A 17,066-nucleotide genomic window follows, 5' to 3' on the forward strand; every position below is an offset into this window, starting at 1 on the left:
TGTATAAATTACTTTATAATATAAAATATGTATAATAGTATGCTTAAATGAATAATAATTATAATTACTTATATAGTTTATTATAGATTTTTCTATGTTTATTTTATATAGTTTAATCATCACTATGAAAATAAACACTTGTGAGATATTTGTTATTTTCTCAGGCAACTGTGCATGCAGCGAAATGCTGCTCAGCAGCAAGCAAAGCAAAAGGAATTAGCTTCAAGGTTTTTGCTCTCTTTACTATCTGGGTGGAAGAAGCAATCAGGATGGCTTCTACAAGTAAAAGAAATTCTGCAGGTACAAAATTTCATTTACTAAGATTTGTCAGTAGTAGGGTTGAATGAGGTTTCAATCCATTCTTATCAATATATGATACCATTCTGTTTGCCCTCCACCTGCCAAGGATTTTGTGGTAAACAATAGGTGAAAAACAGGGGAAAATAGCATACTGAAAAATTTGGAGATCTCGTCTAGACTTACACTGTGTGCCAATTCTGCCCCTCTGCTTCCTTCCTTAAAGAATCTGTCCTAAAAGCAGCATTTCCCTTTATAGCAGAATTTTTCTTGTCCCTGACACAGAGGTTGAACTGACATTTGTAAAAAATATTAAAAACCTTAAAAATCAACTGGGAACTGAAAGATACAGTCAGTATCTCCAAGGCACTGTTGATGAAGCCTTACCTCCACTGAAGTCAGTAATAAATGGGATTTCAGAACCAAGCGTTTCTTGCATCACCAGAAAGTTTGGTCATGTTATATTTCCCAGAATTTATGTATATTCTCTACTGTCCCTTACTGGATGATCCAAAATGAGGTTGACTGTGCTTCTTTCAGTCACTGGATTCTTAAAAAATCTTAATTTCTCATACACGGTTTATAGCTAAAAAATGGAATGAGATTGCCACTCCTTTCATTGGGTGTTAAAGTGCATTAATAAAACTGAGATTTTGATGAGAAATCCACCAGTGATTAGAAAATATGAATCTTAAACTACAGCTGGCAACAGTGTATGCAGGGTTGTGTACAAATACATTCAGGCATTTCCCCCCCCAAGGTTTTAGCTCATATTTCACTTGTAAGACTTTTTCCTGTTGTCACATCGTGATTCACATTGTAAGATGATCTATCCTTAGCTGTGTTTGCAACCTATGCAAATTGAATGCCATCTACAAATTTCATTAGGGGGCTGTTTACTGTCTTTCAGATCACTAATTGTGAAGTTAAGTAAGACCAGACTTCAGAAGTTAAATAAGACCAGTTAAATAAGAACAGAGGCTTATGATATCTTCTGAGCCCCCTACATTGTCACTATCATTTGTTTACAGTTTGGGCCAGTTGTCAGCAGTAACATTGACATCAGGGAAGCATGGCCTGGCCCTATATTTTATAGCCTTGATTTGTGTTTGTCTTCTCCAATTGTAATGTGCTTTATGGCCATTTAAGCACAGAAACCCAGTGGTCAGCAACAATTTCCAGTTCAAGAAGGTCTTTATAAGAGATTAATTGGCAACAAATTAAGTAATGGTGCCATTCATTTCTCTTTGATTAGTGAGAACTCAAAATACGTTCTGCTCTGAAGATGGAGTCTGCAAGCACGGATTCCTCATCAAATCACCACCTCTTCAACTTTTCGGCTCACAGGTATACTAGCACAGATTAGTCATATTCCAGCAATCCCTCAACAAGCATCTGTTATTTCTGCTATCCTGAATTTTAATGAGAGACAAATTACTTTCTCTTCGGCAGAACTCCTGGAAAAGGCGTTTTTTCATCCTGTCCAAATCCAGCAATGACAATTACGTCCTGAAGTATCTAAAAGGCCAGAACATAAAAGGCTGCATAGCTGTTGATCAGTATGTAACTCAAATGCATCACCTTTTTATTTTAAATCATGTATCAACACTCTTAAATGGCCACTGATTGTACAGACATTTGTTCCTGATTGAGGTTCTTGATCCAAATCCCACTGAAGTCAAGAAAAGAGTCCTTTGGGCTCTTGTAGGCTTTGGGTGCAACTTACAGTGTTGCACTGTATGATACACGTAGGAGTAAAAATCCTAAATGCTTTCGATGAAGTTTGATACATTTACATGAGCGATTGTGGTGATGTGGTATCTGCAAAGCAGACATCTTGGCTCCGTGATCCCAAAGGCTGTATTCCTGTAGTAGAAGATACTTTATCTCCTGTGAGGACAGTGCTATGCATTCACTCACACACAGGTAAAGACTGGCTATGCCACTCTTAACTGTGGCACACAACCTTTCCCACCTTACGGCTTTACAAAGTGCTTTTCAAGTTGTGCAGAGGTCTCCTGGCTTTCACGTAGCCCTTTGGGATGATGCTGGCTGCCCCACTGCCTCTTACCCCACTGAGAAATTGCTCTGCTTGGCTCGTTTGGGTTGGTCATTTCATTCCTCTCAGCACAGTACCCACTGCAGCAAGGCTGGGTGTCATTGGCTTTGTACTAGCACCCTTTACCATATCTCATGTCACACACTGAGATACATAGAAAGGAAACAGGAAATGTAAAGATTTTACCAGTCAGACCTGGAGCTTAATACAAAGGCTCCTGGAATTGTTAGGCATGGAGGTCACTGGATTCACATTGCTTTTGTGCTTCTTCCATTAAAAGAATTTACATTGTGAAGCTTTTGAAAAAATTCCAGCTGGCTCAGTGGTATGTGGTTATATCATTACCATCATTATTGTTGTTATTATTTTTACTAATTTAACTTCTTGGAAATAAATGGAAGTAGTGCTTCCATTTAAGTATCCATTAAGAGTACTTCTTGTCTGTTCCTCTTCCCCTCCATTAAAACACTGTTAATATACAATTAGTTTCAAATCAAATGTATTGTTCTGTAGTGGTTCAAAAACATCTGCCAGGAATTTTTCTTACTATCTTTTCTTTTCAAGATTCTGTGTTAGACCAACAGCCTTTTTTTTCAGAAATGAGGATCCAAAATCTGGAGACGAGCCTTTGCAAAAGTTGATTTTATTTTTTTGCTTGGAAGTTTTCTTCATTGAAAGACCATCTGTTTTGAATGTGTGCACTTATTTTCTTGAGAATTTTTTCTGTGGAAAAATGTTTACCTATTCCAGTGCAGATCTCATCATATTATGCTGTGCTTAGAGTAAAGTATGCACACACACACATATGTGTATATGTGTGTGTATGTTTGTATGTATGTATAGTTATATAGGATATCTCATATGGTTCTCTTAATAGAATCATAAATATCAAAGTTGGCATAAGCAATTCTGAAATTATGGAAACAGTGAGGAAGATGTTTAAATGCCTTCCTGAAGAGGTGATGTCCATCAGTACTGGAAACAGATGTTACTACCTCATTGGGAGCAGCAGGTAGGCATAGAAAGATGTGCAAATGCAATATGACATTACAGTTAAGCTAATGTAACACTAAGCCACTGCCCCAAGGCAAGGTCCTACTCCTTCACAGCCGCTCCCATCCCTTTCTGTGTCTCAGCTACTGATTGCGCCACTCTGGGATGAAACAACTCAGCTGGTTGATCCAATAGAAAATTGCTCTTTTCTATGTCATTCCCCCCTCCCCCCCCGTGGCCAGGTTAATTTTTTGCTGGTTCAGACAGGTGAGCTAACCTTCCCTGCAGCCACACTGTTAAAACGTCCAACATGTGAATGTAGTGGGAGCATGCAGCTGGGAGTGCGGATGGCAGCGGCAGTACATCAGTGTGGCAGTGCCATGTCACACCGTACCGGTTAAGGGTCAAGGAAGAGTGGAGAGCTTTGTTTTGTCACCCAGCCGCTCCTGGGAGTTAGGAAAGCTTCTGCTCCTTATGGATAAATCGCAGGAAATAATCTTGCCCTGGAAAGTAGGTTGTTAATCAAGGGAAGCAGACTGAAGGGGAAAATTCCCCCGAGAGAAAACAGATCCCAAAAGGAATGACTGGGGCCTTTACTGCAGCAGGGTGGTGTGCTCCCTGCTCTCCCAGGCTGCAATCCAGTCCTCAGCAAGGGCAGAAACTGTTGAGGTGATCAGCCAAAGCTCAGTTAGGTGAGGGAGGACATTTGGCACTGTGGTCCTCTGCTGCTGCTTCCCAGCTTCTCCTCTTCAGTTTCCCAGCCACCAGCATGTCAGGGGGTTTTCTGCCTTTATGCAGAAGAGCAGCTGATGTGTGAAATGCTGATAAGCACAGAAGAACAACACATACCTGTGTGTTACTTGAGCGTGCCACCCCACACCTTCCCCCAGGGCACTGCTCTCACAGCCCACGCTTGGTGGGAAGCGTTCCAGAATTAATCAAACTAAATCCACCACAAGCATGGAACGGGGCTTCAGGGGTCCTTTCGTGGCATATTTCTCATCCTGCTTGCCCAAACGCATTCCCAAACCTTGTTAGCTGTCTTTATGGCAGGACTCGGCAGAGCAGCGTTACACACAGAAAATGAAGCAGAAAGCACCGTCCCACCTCTCTGCCTCTCTCCTTCTCCGTGTCTCTTGCACACGCACACACAGCCCCCCCTGCGTACTTGTTAGCTCCCGCTCCTGGGCTGCATCTCTCTAAGGTCAAACTTTGCCATCTGGCTATGGCCACCCGAGCACTCTCTCTTGAAAGGAAGGTACAGATTTTCCCCATTGATTTCAGGAAGCGTTATTTTGGGCCCCATAGGAAGAAGTGGGTAGGCAAATGGGTTTTCCTTGTCTTTTACCTGTGAGTAGGTTTTCATTTCTGTTGTTCCAACTTACAGGCAGGAAATAGAGGACTGGGTCACTGTGATATCTTCAGTCTGCAGGGAGGCCAAAAGAGGTGGATGCTGCCCTCAGGTGACACATTACTGTGCTTGATTTTAGAAAGAAAGAAGTTTGTAATTTCATTAGAAACCTGTGCAAAGGAATTTTCCTGATTTTGGCCTTGCAAGTTGGCTCTTGCCTTGGTTAATCAGAAATTCATTTTCCATATAAATCCTGTACCCTGGCTTTAAGCATTAAGCAGGCATTGCACAGTCTGTCTGCACTGGGATTGATTTTACATTGAAGGAATCTCTTTGAAGAGTAAGCCACATGGAAATTAGGAAATGATTGACATTACGGTGCAATGAATTGCACCTTTGATGCATCAGAATGAAAACTTGTGTATTATTCTTACCGTGTGCTTTTTGGCTATATTTACATGCTGTTTTACAAACTGATCCACATCTAGTCTGTCAGTGTAGGAGCAGCTGGAAGCTCCGTTAGTTCAAGCTCAGGCCCAAGTTTCTGCACCTTGTCAGCCAGCCAGGCCTACTAGTTCAGACTCAGCACTAAGCTACATACCTACAGCTTCCACTCAGCTCAAAGTGCAAACAGGGCAAATTTGTATCTGCCTGAAAAATGCCAGGTAGACAACCTCTCTGAGCCATTAGAAGTAAAATTTGGACTAGTGGGATGCATTGGTACATTGTAGTCCATGCCCATCAGGTGCTTGTCTTCTTACGCTGCTGTCGTCTTATTTCTAGAACCAAGATCTTCCAAATCCAGAAGTCAGAAGCCGGCACTCCTCTTTGCCACTGTTACTGAATTTCGTAGATACAATCAGTTTCCCGAAAAACCAAAGCTACCAGAAGGTAAACAGATTAGCCATCCTTAATAATGAGTTTGCTCCTAGGGGTGACTGTGAAATTTGATTTGTATAGTTGCTTTTTTCCATAAAAAGTTCTTCAGAGCTTGTGCAATGGGTGCCCGGGTGGTCTGTTCTGCTCTCTGGTGGGGTTCCTGAGCTGGACCTGAATGATAACATCAGAGTCCCCACAAGGGAAAGACTTTTGAGGAAAGTCTGCATGTAAGTAAAGGCAGGTTTTGATGGCAGTGAGAAACAATATTCATTGGCTGTCTCAACTGACTGGCAAAGATTAACTGGCATAAAATAAGCCCCTGCGATTCGCTTTGACATGCCTTGGCAAAGCCATGTGATGATTGTTTTGACAGCTGCCTCCCACATTCCTCCTGTTTTGTGATTGTGCTTTTCTTTGTCTCTCTCTTCAGGCTGTAAAGCCTAGAGGGGAGTTCAAGTCCAGTTCCTCTGTGCTTTCTAGATCTTCCCCCTCAATATTCAACTAGAAAGGGAGGAAAGCATTGCTGCTATCCCAGAGCAATTGCAGTCCCCATTCTCTGGTGACAGGCTGAATAGCAGCCAAGGGAGCGTTGGTTTTCTCTAGTCACAAAGTTGTGTGCAAATGGCCCAGCTGGAGGAAGCTGGATGCAGGTGAAGCACCTTTAGGAGAAGTCAACTTTTTTCTTTTGTACGCAGGAGAATGGTCCCTCAGAAGACAAGAACAGGCCTAATTCAGATCCTGGCCCTCATCAGGCTCGGTGTGACTCACCAAGAGGATTTTTTCCAAGCCTGGTGAGCAGAACAAATCAAACAGCTCTTGACTTGTTCAGTCAGAAGTGGCTATTGACTCTTATCTCACCTGAGTATCTGTAACTATAGATTATTCATCTACTTTCCCAGCACACTGAGTTGGTTTTCACTGTGAAAGTTTCCTAAATATAGTTAGTCTGTTGTCTTGTTTAGCACTGAACATAACCTTCTAAGAACTTGCTTGACATACCCTATGTTTACTTTGTTTCTTAGAGGCAGATCCTCAGAGTTTCTGTGCAGCAATTGCAACTTGTGGCAGCTCTCACAAACTTGCTGAAGAAAACTTTGAAGTTGCATTGCTTGAGGATTTGCTCCTCCCATCATGTTTCTCAGCTTGAGACACGTGCCACAGTCTTCCTAAATGGTTTCTTTCTGCAGCCTCTGCCAGTAGCAATTGAATCAATGTAATTGAACCACAGAACAAGGGCTTGTTAAACTGAGGCACACCTCAGGACTGACGTTCCGTAAGCATAAATACGACTTCAAGTAATTTAGCTTCCATATCTGGCAGAAATGATTTAAAAAGATACAATGATGAATGTTTTCACATATTATTGTCTAAGTGTTCTGACCTGTGTTCCCTAAACAAACACCTGCAGCAGTTTCAGATGGTTTTCACCCATCCTCTGCCCTGGATTACTGCCTTTGCAGCAGAGTCAACAGAAAAGAAGGCACAACCAAGGCTCCACCACGCCAGTATGCAGTTTGGCAGCCGAATTTAAACCCACCTTTATTAGCAGTTTATGCACTGGACTATGATCTAGAGTGACTGAGATACAGGGAAAATAATCTGTTCCGCTATCATAGCTAACAGGGTGGTAAATCATGTGCTGCAGTCACCATCCATGTGTACAGGCTGGCAGCAAGTATGAGATAATACAGCTAAATTTAGTGGAAAGTAGTGAAAATAGTTGAAACTACATTGCAATGCCATGGGCAGTTAGCACAGCTCAGCTGATGCACAGTACTTTATGAAGCTGCAATAATTCAGTTAGGAGTCTGAGCTCTGAAATGCATTGAGTTAACCCTTAGTCTGATTTAACCAGTGCTGCTCTGGATGCATACCAAGGCGCCTTTTCTGTCTCATTCATTAATTCTTCTCATACTTACGGTGCCTCAGGAGCATGTTTGTATGCAGCTGTTCAAACTAGGACAGACTGACCATGAGGGTTAAAAGATTTGGATTTTACCTTTTTAGCCTGAAGCGGAGGGAATAGCAGGAAGCTCATATTTCTGTTTCGGCATGTGTGAAAATAAATAACCTTGCCATAGAGATAACAAGAAACAAAATTGTTCATTCGATAAAAATATTTCACTTGCCTCATAAGTTCAGCATCTGCTAACATCTCCAGATCTGTTCTCTGCTCAGTGATGTCTAGACAGCTGACTTTCAGATTAATCCCTTGTATTTACATCCTGTCAGAAGTATGACTCCACATTTCTAGTATCTGATTCATTTTGCTTTTTATCGGTGGTTCTCCCATTCAGGCCCAGATCTTGAAAACTCTTTGGTCAGTAGCCATTACTCATGCTATCAATCAAAGGCCTATCAATGTCAGTTGAGTCCAGTCATGCAGGCAGGGCCCCGGCCACCCAGGAGAGGTTTGGGGACCTGACTCCCTTTCAATCCACATTTTGGAGCTACCAAACCACATCTGACTCAGCAATTCAGTATCAGCTATTTCAACACACAGCTTTCAATACCTGAAATGCATCAAAATAAGGAGCCCTGATGTGTATCACCCTGTACTGCTCATTACTATATTGCAGGCACCTAGGCATCTTTGTCAGGAGTCTGGCTTCAATATCTGTTAGACACACCTGATTTTTTGAAAGAGAAGTTCTTCTGTCCAAGGGCAACACATAACTTTTGACCCCTTCCCTAAGGAGCCTAAAACTAACAATCACTCAGTTGTTCTCCAGGTATCATTTCCATCTTATGCTACAGCCAGTTTTCTCCATCATCTCTTTCTCTCTCATGTAAATCCACACCATGGTTCAACAGAGACTTAAAGAACTTGCTTAGCTGTATGTCCGAGAATAATTGTACACTGAGGTTAACTGCACTGCTCTGGTTTTAAAGCATCTGGAGGAACGGAGATGTTGGCAAACTGCTTTAGGGAAACATGGTGCTGCTGCAGCTTAACCTTCTCCTTCCCATTGTCCCAATAATCTGCAACGGTGCGAAGGGGAAACACTGCATTTGGCAAAAGGTAGACACTGTCAGTGATTGAAGGCTCAGCTTGGGAAGCTGATGAGTGCTGTCTGCTCTCTGAAATTTCCTAGGAGCTGGAGGATCTCAAGACTTCATACAATCACCTCCTCTTCCCCCTTTGCCCCAAGTGCTTACTCATTTGATTGATCCAAAGCCCCTGAAAACTCACTAGGAAACTCGTTCATGACTTTATATCATGACCACAGCGCCAGTCTTGTTCCTGCTGCAGTTTTCTAATGCAATTCTTGAAGGACCGTTTGTAGGTTTGTTCTGATTCCTATAGCATGTGCTTTTTATGTCATTTATACCAACAAGGAACAAAAATACATTCATCATCTTTAATTTCTATCCAATGCCAGTTTCTTCTCTTTACATGTAAGAGAGTAATTAGTTTAATTTACTTTACCTTGAAAACAGTAATATATTCTGTGGCATATTTAGCAATTATTAAAATGATCACCATGGAAACCAAGGATGTAAGTGGGGAGATAAAAAACAGTTGCATCACAAACATAGCATGGGGAATTGTATTGGGAGGCAGCTAAATACTAATTACCATAGTCTTCATTTTAGTGAAGTCAACAAGGAGACATAAAAATAAATAATTTATCTTTGTGACTTAGAAAGGTAAATTTGGTGAAGGGATTAATTTCTCCTTGACTTACGAAATTGCTGCAAACTTAGTATTTCAGGTATTCTTGATGGCAGAATGTCACTCAGGGCACAAAAGTTTCAATGTCAGATCTCCAGCCCTCTGGGGTATGTTCTAGTTCATGGAGAAGTATGAGTTAATAGACTTCTCATTAGTCAGGGAAATCCCAAATTCATTCTTCTTGATAGCAGTTAAAAGGTGCTTAAAAAGGGCAAATATCTCCCGATCCACTTCTAGATTTCCTACAGATTTTTTTCCTAGTATAAGGATTTTAGAACTGAATGCAAATAAAAAATCTTTTGCACACAAGTGACCCTAAATGCATGCAGATTCATCCATGAAGTGTTTAACCCGCTTGTTTTTTAAACAAAATAACAGGTTGTGAACATGCAGTCAGTTGCAACTGCCTGGTTACCACAAATCCATCTATGAGAAGTACTAATATTAGTGGCCAGTTTTGTCTGTGTACAGTGGATCTCAAAAGTGTAAGTAGGAGCACAATTACAGAAACCTTGTTCCTAAAACAGACTGGCTCTGAGCATATCTCTCTTCAAGGAGAAACATGTCTTGCCATGTTTTCTGTGGATATTTGCTGGTTCTATTACTTCTCCATGTAAATGGAAAAATACACGTTAAACAATCTGTATAACCGAACCTGTTAAATACAAAACCATTCTTTTAACAGGATAAAAATCTGGGAAAGAGTGAGGAAAATCTGCTGTCATCAGATACAGATGAAGACATCAAAAAGGATGAAGAAGACTATTACCAAACTCCCAGCAATATTTTAGCAAAGGTAGTTTATCAGTTGTGAGTTCTGCTGGTTTGTTAATAGCTCCAAGGAGACAGGAGACATTTAATGAGCCAAAGAGGAACCGGTATGAGGAACCACTAGTACCTTGCAAAAGAAATACGTAGATAAAGCAGTAGGTAATAGAGCTTTCATTTGTACAAGAAAAAAGACACTACACTCATTCAAAGGATCTTTCTGGTAGAAAGTGGCATTTTGACAAAAACATTGCTGATTTTGTTGAAATTCCCCAAATTGACTGTTTCACTGTAAATGGCTTTTGCCTATTGTATCACAGGGTGGGTTTTTTTTCAAAAGTGAAAACTTCATTTAGAAAATGTAGCTGTATATTATTTTTATATATTTTAAAATGTAATTCTGTAGAAGCATCAGTAAGCTGCATAAAACAAAGCAGTACTTTAAAAATGCTGTGAAACATTTTGGTATCTACATTTCACTGTGAAACAAGGGAGCAGGAGGAATCACACTGGTAATTTTAAACAAATTTTGGCACCTAATTTGGGAGGCTAATTTCTCTAGGCTTCCCATGTAGATAGTGGTCAGGAGAAGCTAAGTGGTCAGTCTTCTGCAGAAGTCACAGTCTCTTTCCAAAGACTGTACAGTTAACTGAAGGACGTTAACAATCTGATTTTGTCATGTAAGTGCTTTAAGTTAAGCACACCCAAAGTACAAGACTCTTTTTTCAACCTGCTTAAATTAAAACATAACACAATTTTTGTGGTAGTACTTTAGAATATAGCTGGTTATGTCCCAGCCTGAAAGGAAAGCAAATGGTAGTGTCAATAATATCAGATAACATTAACTTCTAAGTTTCAACCACCTTTCTAGCTCATGGTTTCTGGGAAATTATTTATTTGGGGAAAGTCAAGCTATATTAGCCAATGTGTTTAAACAGCATGAGCACTGAACAAAATAAGGAAATTAAGAAGATTTTTTCTGTAGGCAGAGCAAGGATATTTACGTCTTATGTTGTTATGTCTTTCCAACAGTGCGCTACTGAAGTATCAAAGCCTGACCCTACAGCTAAGTCTGATGTCCCTGTGCAAGAGAAGCCAGTGCTGAAGAACCCAGTAAAGGAGAACATTTATATGTCAATGAAATCACTGTAAGTGATAAGATGAAATGATAACTTCATTAAGGTTTTGCAAATTAAAAGTGACACAGTGGTAAAGATAGAGCTGTCATTTGTGGTATTTACATAACAATATCTAGAGGCTGCATCTTGTTTGAATGAGTCCTTCTGTGGTCTTGCTTCAGAAAGTTCAGAACTCGTGGGAATACCAGAGTGAAATTCAAACTCATCAACATGAAATTTAAATTCACATTGCAAATTCGTGCATTTAGACAGGCTCTGACTATAGGATGCAGCACTTTTTGTTGACTCATACTTTTTCTAGGTTTTCATGACATAAGCCCACCACTTTACTCAGATACTGCAGCCAAGCTCCAGCAACCTTTCAGACAGGTACTCTCCAAAGCAGGCAGCATTATCTAGTGGTTAAAGGAGAAAGGTAGACATGGGGCATTAGCTCCCAGCTTTTCCAGTAAAAAGTTATGTGATCCTGAGTAGGTCAACTCCTTCCTTCCATTCTCCCATCCAAAGAACGGGTCTGATGCTGTGTGCTTTGAAGGTACAGTGTTTGGCATGTCCCAAAGAAAGACCTGAACTTTGCGTCACAGTTGTAGTGCCGCAAGGAAACTTTACAATCTCCACGATACAGCACAGTATACTGAAGAGAAGTGTGCCTATACAGTAAAACCATGCCTCCTGAGCCAATGGACTGGTCACTAGCTGTTAGCTATGGCCTGCCACCTACAGATGGTCAAGTCTTAGGCCACATAGTGGGAGGCAATTGGAAATGCAGACCGACAAACCAGTTTATTCCAATAGACTTATTCAAGCTTGTCTGTGTCTTTGAGAGCCCCTGGAGGGAATTACTACAGAAACCTCACAAGCCTATGCCATCTGAGTTAAAATATACCAAGAGCAGCTTTTGCTACTAACCCCAGTCTTGTTTGGGGCGTGGAGGGGAGTTGGCTCCAGGCATTATAAGGCTCATCAAATAAACCTAAAATGCGTTCAAGCACATCTAAGTTATTTTATCTCCCAGGGGACAGCATTACATCCCTGCAGAAACCAATACAGCCAAGACCAACAATCTGTACTCAGTTTTTTTGTCAAGGCATGTTGTTAGCTGGAATGTTTTCAGGCTTAATAAATAGTCTTTAAATACTGAAAAGGTTTATTTTGGGATTTATGGTCCATTTTTAGAAGGAGTTTACTTTACTGAGCTGTAATTTTGTCCACTGGATATTCTACAAGAACTTGTTATTCTTTGCTTCACTGATGGCTATTTGATCCAGCTTCAAACACAGCAAGAGTACCTGGAATGGCCAAACCAGTTCATTTCTTGTCAATCACCATTCCTCTTCAGTACGTTGCTGGATGAGAGCTGCCAGCTCATGTGCAGACGTGATGGGCTCCTGTCTCCTCCCAAACGCCAAGACAACAGTGCATGTCCAAGAGAACTGGAAGCAAACAGAGACATAAAACTCCCAGAAAGCAGCACCAGCCAGCAGCCAACCCTTCAGAGAAGGCAAAATTCGTTACCTCTTTCGGTGGTTCAGTTGTCTGTACTGCTCAGGTAAGTGTCTTCTCCATTTTCATTGCAGAGAAGACAGATATGTCTTCTCTGTGGATTTCAGTTGAGGTACTGGTAGAGCGTGCCTGGTCTCTGATGTTTTCTCTCGCAGTCAAGTTACGGATGAGACCCAGCTGCAGAAGTTGGATATTTTCATCCCCCTGGCTGATATTAACAGTTACCTAAAACTTAACGAAGCAGCAGGACAAATATGGTAAGTTCTGGATGTCTTGTGATGGTGCCTGTCAGATGTGAATGAGAGACAATCAGTGTAGGTACAGAAGTGTACAACCATACACATCCAGGTACAGTTTTGGCAGTGCAGAACAGGGCAAGGTCAGGGTGTGCTGGTACTTCAGTGATTCCTTTCTGCTCTTTCTGACTCTTTATGTACATGAGTTTCTATTTCAACTGCTGTTGAAAAGGGCTATATAGAATTGAGTTCCCTTAGCACGCTGTGTAATAATTAGCGATGAAGTTCCACCCCAAAAGCTATTCTTCTAATGTTGGTGTGAAATCAGCTAATTACTGCTAGTCAGTTTTCCCTTTGATTTGGTGAACCACAATGATGGCATGTCTCAGAGATATAGTGAGGGGATATATCTTGTGATAGGGTAAATGGGGCCTTTCAACCAAAAATCTTGCAGTCTTTCGTATAGGTAGCTAATAACCCTTTGTTATTGATGATAAAGCCAAGAATTAGGAAGCACATACAAGAGATAGATAGACTTCAAGTCCCATTTATTTGACTTCTGTACCCCCTTATGTACACTTAATTCTTACGAAGGAAAAGGGGATTTGTCGAAAGAGGTGACAGTCCTTTGGAAAGCCATAAAACCTGTATGTCACTGGAAAGGGTGACAACATGGAACCTACAGGCACAGAGGGAACCATTTCCAAACATAGTAAATTCAGTGATTCACTCTCTTTCATTAAATCCGTTCTTACCTTTTTTTCTCTTTAACCTATTAGCCTGTCCCCCTCATATTATTGATCTACATCACATCATTTTGTAATATAAGTAGTAGCATCTGCAAAGCATTCTGAGACTCTCTAGTTAAGTGTGAGCTGTGAGTGAAAACTTAAATTATGTTACATAAATCAAGCCGACTTGAGTTGGATGCCAGCACAAAATTATCTCCAAATTAATCCCAGTACTGGTTCAGTGGTAGGAATGAGTGCTAGACAGTGATTTTCACAAGTAGGTGTTATGGGCTAGAGCACATACATCTCCTTAGTAGTCCCATTGGAAATTAGTGCTCTCCCTAGACCTTCAATATCAATGACTAGGATAAAGAAGAGGGAGCAGAAAAAATGTTCAGTGCATACTCCTGTGCTACCTGTTGATCTTTCACTGCCACACAGCACTGAGACTGCCTTTTGCTGTTGCTCTCATATTCACACCGATCAGGGGCACTGTGTGCGCAGCAAGTTACTTTGTTTCAGCCACTGTCAGCAAGAAGAAAAAATGCCATTGTAAAAGGGACTGGAAATGGGACTCCATCTCAATAATTGGATCTACATCTAAATTGACAGAGCTTTCTCAGTGGAAATTCATATTGAAAGAATTTGGAACAGAGCACTAAGCCTGACTGTCAGGTCAGCTAATTCTAAATAGCTTGTCATCAAGGACAGTCTATCAGAGACCAGCAGGAAAGAGATACTGGAATTTCCATAAGGGTCCCGTTAGGACAGCAATGGATCTCTGATCCTCGCAGTTATATCATAGATAAAACACATGATAATAAGTTTTAATTCTATTCTTTTGGGATGACTTTGGAAATCATCTCAGTCAAACATAGGGCTAAAACATCTGCAGCAGCATACATGTACCTGCAGCGAGTCTGGCTGACTGCTTTTGAACTGGAATCCCCAACTCTCACCAGTGACATTGCTAGCACCAGTCTCAGTTGTTAACAGGCTGCGCTTTTAGGAGGACCCGTTGGGATGGATGAAGCAGCTTGGTTTTAGCTAGAACCAGATCAAAAAGTTGCAAAGTCATTCCACCTGTGTGTTATTTCCGGAGGGCAGTACCATAAATGCAATCCTGTTCAGCCATTGCCATTCTGTTAGCAGTAACTGGATATCCCATATGTTTCCTTTATTGTCTGTCCTTCAAATACCCTAGTGTCTCCCAGTGGACTGGTCCTTGCCGACTGGGATGTTTGTTTAGTCACGGAGACCATATAGTGGCTGTGAATGATCTGCAGCCCCAGAACGTGGAGGAGGCTTACTTCTTCATCAGCAGGTCCACAAGAAAGCAGGTAAGTTTGACTAACCTGAAGGTGAAAGTCAAATGAATAAGCCAAATGAGAAAGCAAGGGTTTTTTTCTGTGTTTCAAGTGGCTTCATTCAAACCAGTTTACTCTGTTTTGAGTTTGGCATGAATAACTTCCGTACCAAATAGCTCCTCAGCATCATTCTGACGTAGCATCTCTTATTCCTGGACTATTTGGGGAATGCAAGGTCAGCACTGCTGTGTTTAAGGACTTGATCTCAAAGAGTCTGAGCAACCCCAAGAGATACTACTGGGCAACCATAAATTAGAGTTACTTGGTACTTTTAGGCTGAGGCCCATGAATTGCAAACTTTGGGAAATAAACAATCGCCTCCAGTGGATGTGTAATTGCTTATAGTGGTTTTAGGTATCGAGAGCAGAGCCCTAGACACCTACCTCCTATTGGTTATCAAGCACTACACATCTCCTTGTGTGATACCACTTTTTTTGAAGAATGTGGGAGATTTCTAAGTGGTGCCTTAACACCACTGTTATCTGCTACATGTTAATACCTGTTTCTCTCAGATAGACTCATATTTCAATATCCAGGTTCTCTGACCCATACCTGAACACATTCATATTTGAATTTTGCTAAGAAAGTTGAGGTCATCAGATGCTGTTGCCATCTAAAAAAAAGAAAGCCAGTCTCAGCAAGAAAAAAATATTCATCTCTCTTAACAGGGTATTTTTATTTAGCTAGTTAAAATACAAGTCAGATAGTAGCACAAATGTTGATCAGCTATAACAAGCTATAAAAGTTTCCTTTTCTTTTTTTCGTTTTTAAGGTGAAACTTACTGTATGTAGGATTCCACATTCAGATATCTTCCATGTTAAAGGCTGCTCATGTTCCTGAAAAAAGACCTCAATGATTAAGTAAGTGCCAAAGTTCAAGGGAAACGATCAGGGAGAAGAATGTGATATATAGTGTATGGAGGAAATCTTTATCTTCTAGAGCTGCCAGACATCTTTTGTTGGTGAAGTACAAAGAATAGAGAACGTGGATTTCATTTTCATTTTATGTCCTAATAACTTGTTTTATGTTATTTCATGTTGACATGAATGGCCTGTGTTTGGCTTGTATTTCATGTTGGCATGTATTTCAGTTACATGAAAAAAACTGAGGGTCAAATCATTTATGAAACCTTTGCACTGTGTATACTTTGTACTTCAGTAGAAAGTACTGGTTCACGCCTCTGCTCGCCTCTTTACAATGAGTTACATATTGATTTATACTGAACTCCTAATCAGTTAGGGGTGTGGAAACAACCTACATTTGGAACAAAGCCATGTTTTCCCTGTTTCCCCTTAGCTACAGAAAGGCAAAGGCAAGCTGAGAGCTGTAGTGTTGGAAGGAAGGCCGGTAAATAGTGTTGTGTAGTGATTCAGGGGGCCTCCTTTTGTGTTATGCCCCTCTTATGTTACAGCCACAAAAATACATTCAATGGATGACAGGAAAAAGAGCTGGTTGGAGAAAAGGAATGTGTCTGGAGCACCTTTGGGTTCACCGGCAGCCAAAATAAGCCCTAAGTGAAAAATGAATGAATGCATTTGGGAGAGAGGAGGGCTGGCCTGCTCTGTGAAACTGTTACTGGTAAAGGCAGCTGGGAAATACAGAGAGAGAAATGATACGAAGGCACGTGCACTCAGCCCAATGCAAACGGAGTTCACTGAGAGTTTTGATGCTACCAAGTATTATCACAGGGATGTCACTGGTACCGCAGCATTTCCAGAGCAAGTGTTCATTTGTTCCCCAAACAAGGACATTTTCTGTAAATATTTGTGAATATGTCTTGCTTCCTTTGCTATCATAGAAACATGACTGATTTTCAGCTAATATCACACCAAAAGGTGTTGGTGCTTGATATGGAACTGCCTGCAGGGGTGCCTTTAGTGGATGCCAAAAGGGAGCTTTGTCCTGTACTACAGTGACCTCTGTTGCTTACAGAAACATGGTGTGATATGGTGTGTATGCAGAACACATACCTATTCTCTATATGGATATGTACACACTTGTATGTACGTGTTTGTGTGCGGATGTGTCGTGGTTTAACCTCAGTCGGCAACTGAGCACCACGCAGC

The 17,066-nt window shown here is 41.0% G+C and overlaps 1 protein-coding gene across 1 annotated transcript; it reads left to right on the forward strand.

The window, feature by feature from the left end:
• Positions 1-233: 233 nt before the first annotated feature.
• PLEKHS1 (pleckstrin homology domain containing S1) lies at positions 234-15,840 on the forward strand. The gene is made up of 14 exons (XM_009277882.2): positions 234-300; positions 1,553-1,644; positions 1,750-1,856; positions 3,234-3,368; positions 4,737-4,812; positions 5,484-5,591; positions 6,275-6,370; positions 7,252-7,254; positions 9,941-10,051; positions 11,056-11,171; positions 12,502-12,711; positions 12,821-12,922; positions 14,837-14,972; positions 15,772-15,840. The coding sequence occupies exons 1-14, from the start codon at positions 270-272 to the stop codon at positions 15,838-15,840; spliced, it is 1,392 nt and encodes a 463-aa protein (XP_009276157.1). The 5' UTR covers positions 234-269.
• The last annotated feature ends 1,226 nt before the right edge of the window (positions 15,841-17,066 follow it).

The sequence above is a fragment of the Aptenodytes forsteri genome, unplaced genomic scaffold (assembly GCF_000699145.1).
Source record: "Aptenodytes forsteri isolate BGI_AS27 unplaced genomic scaffold, ASM69914v1 Scaffold15, whole genome shotgun sequence".
Taxonomy (NCBI): domain Eukaryota; kingdom Metazoa; phylum Chordata; class Aves; order Sphenisciformes; family Spheniscidae; genus Aptenodytes; species Aptenodytes forsteri.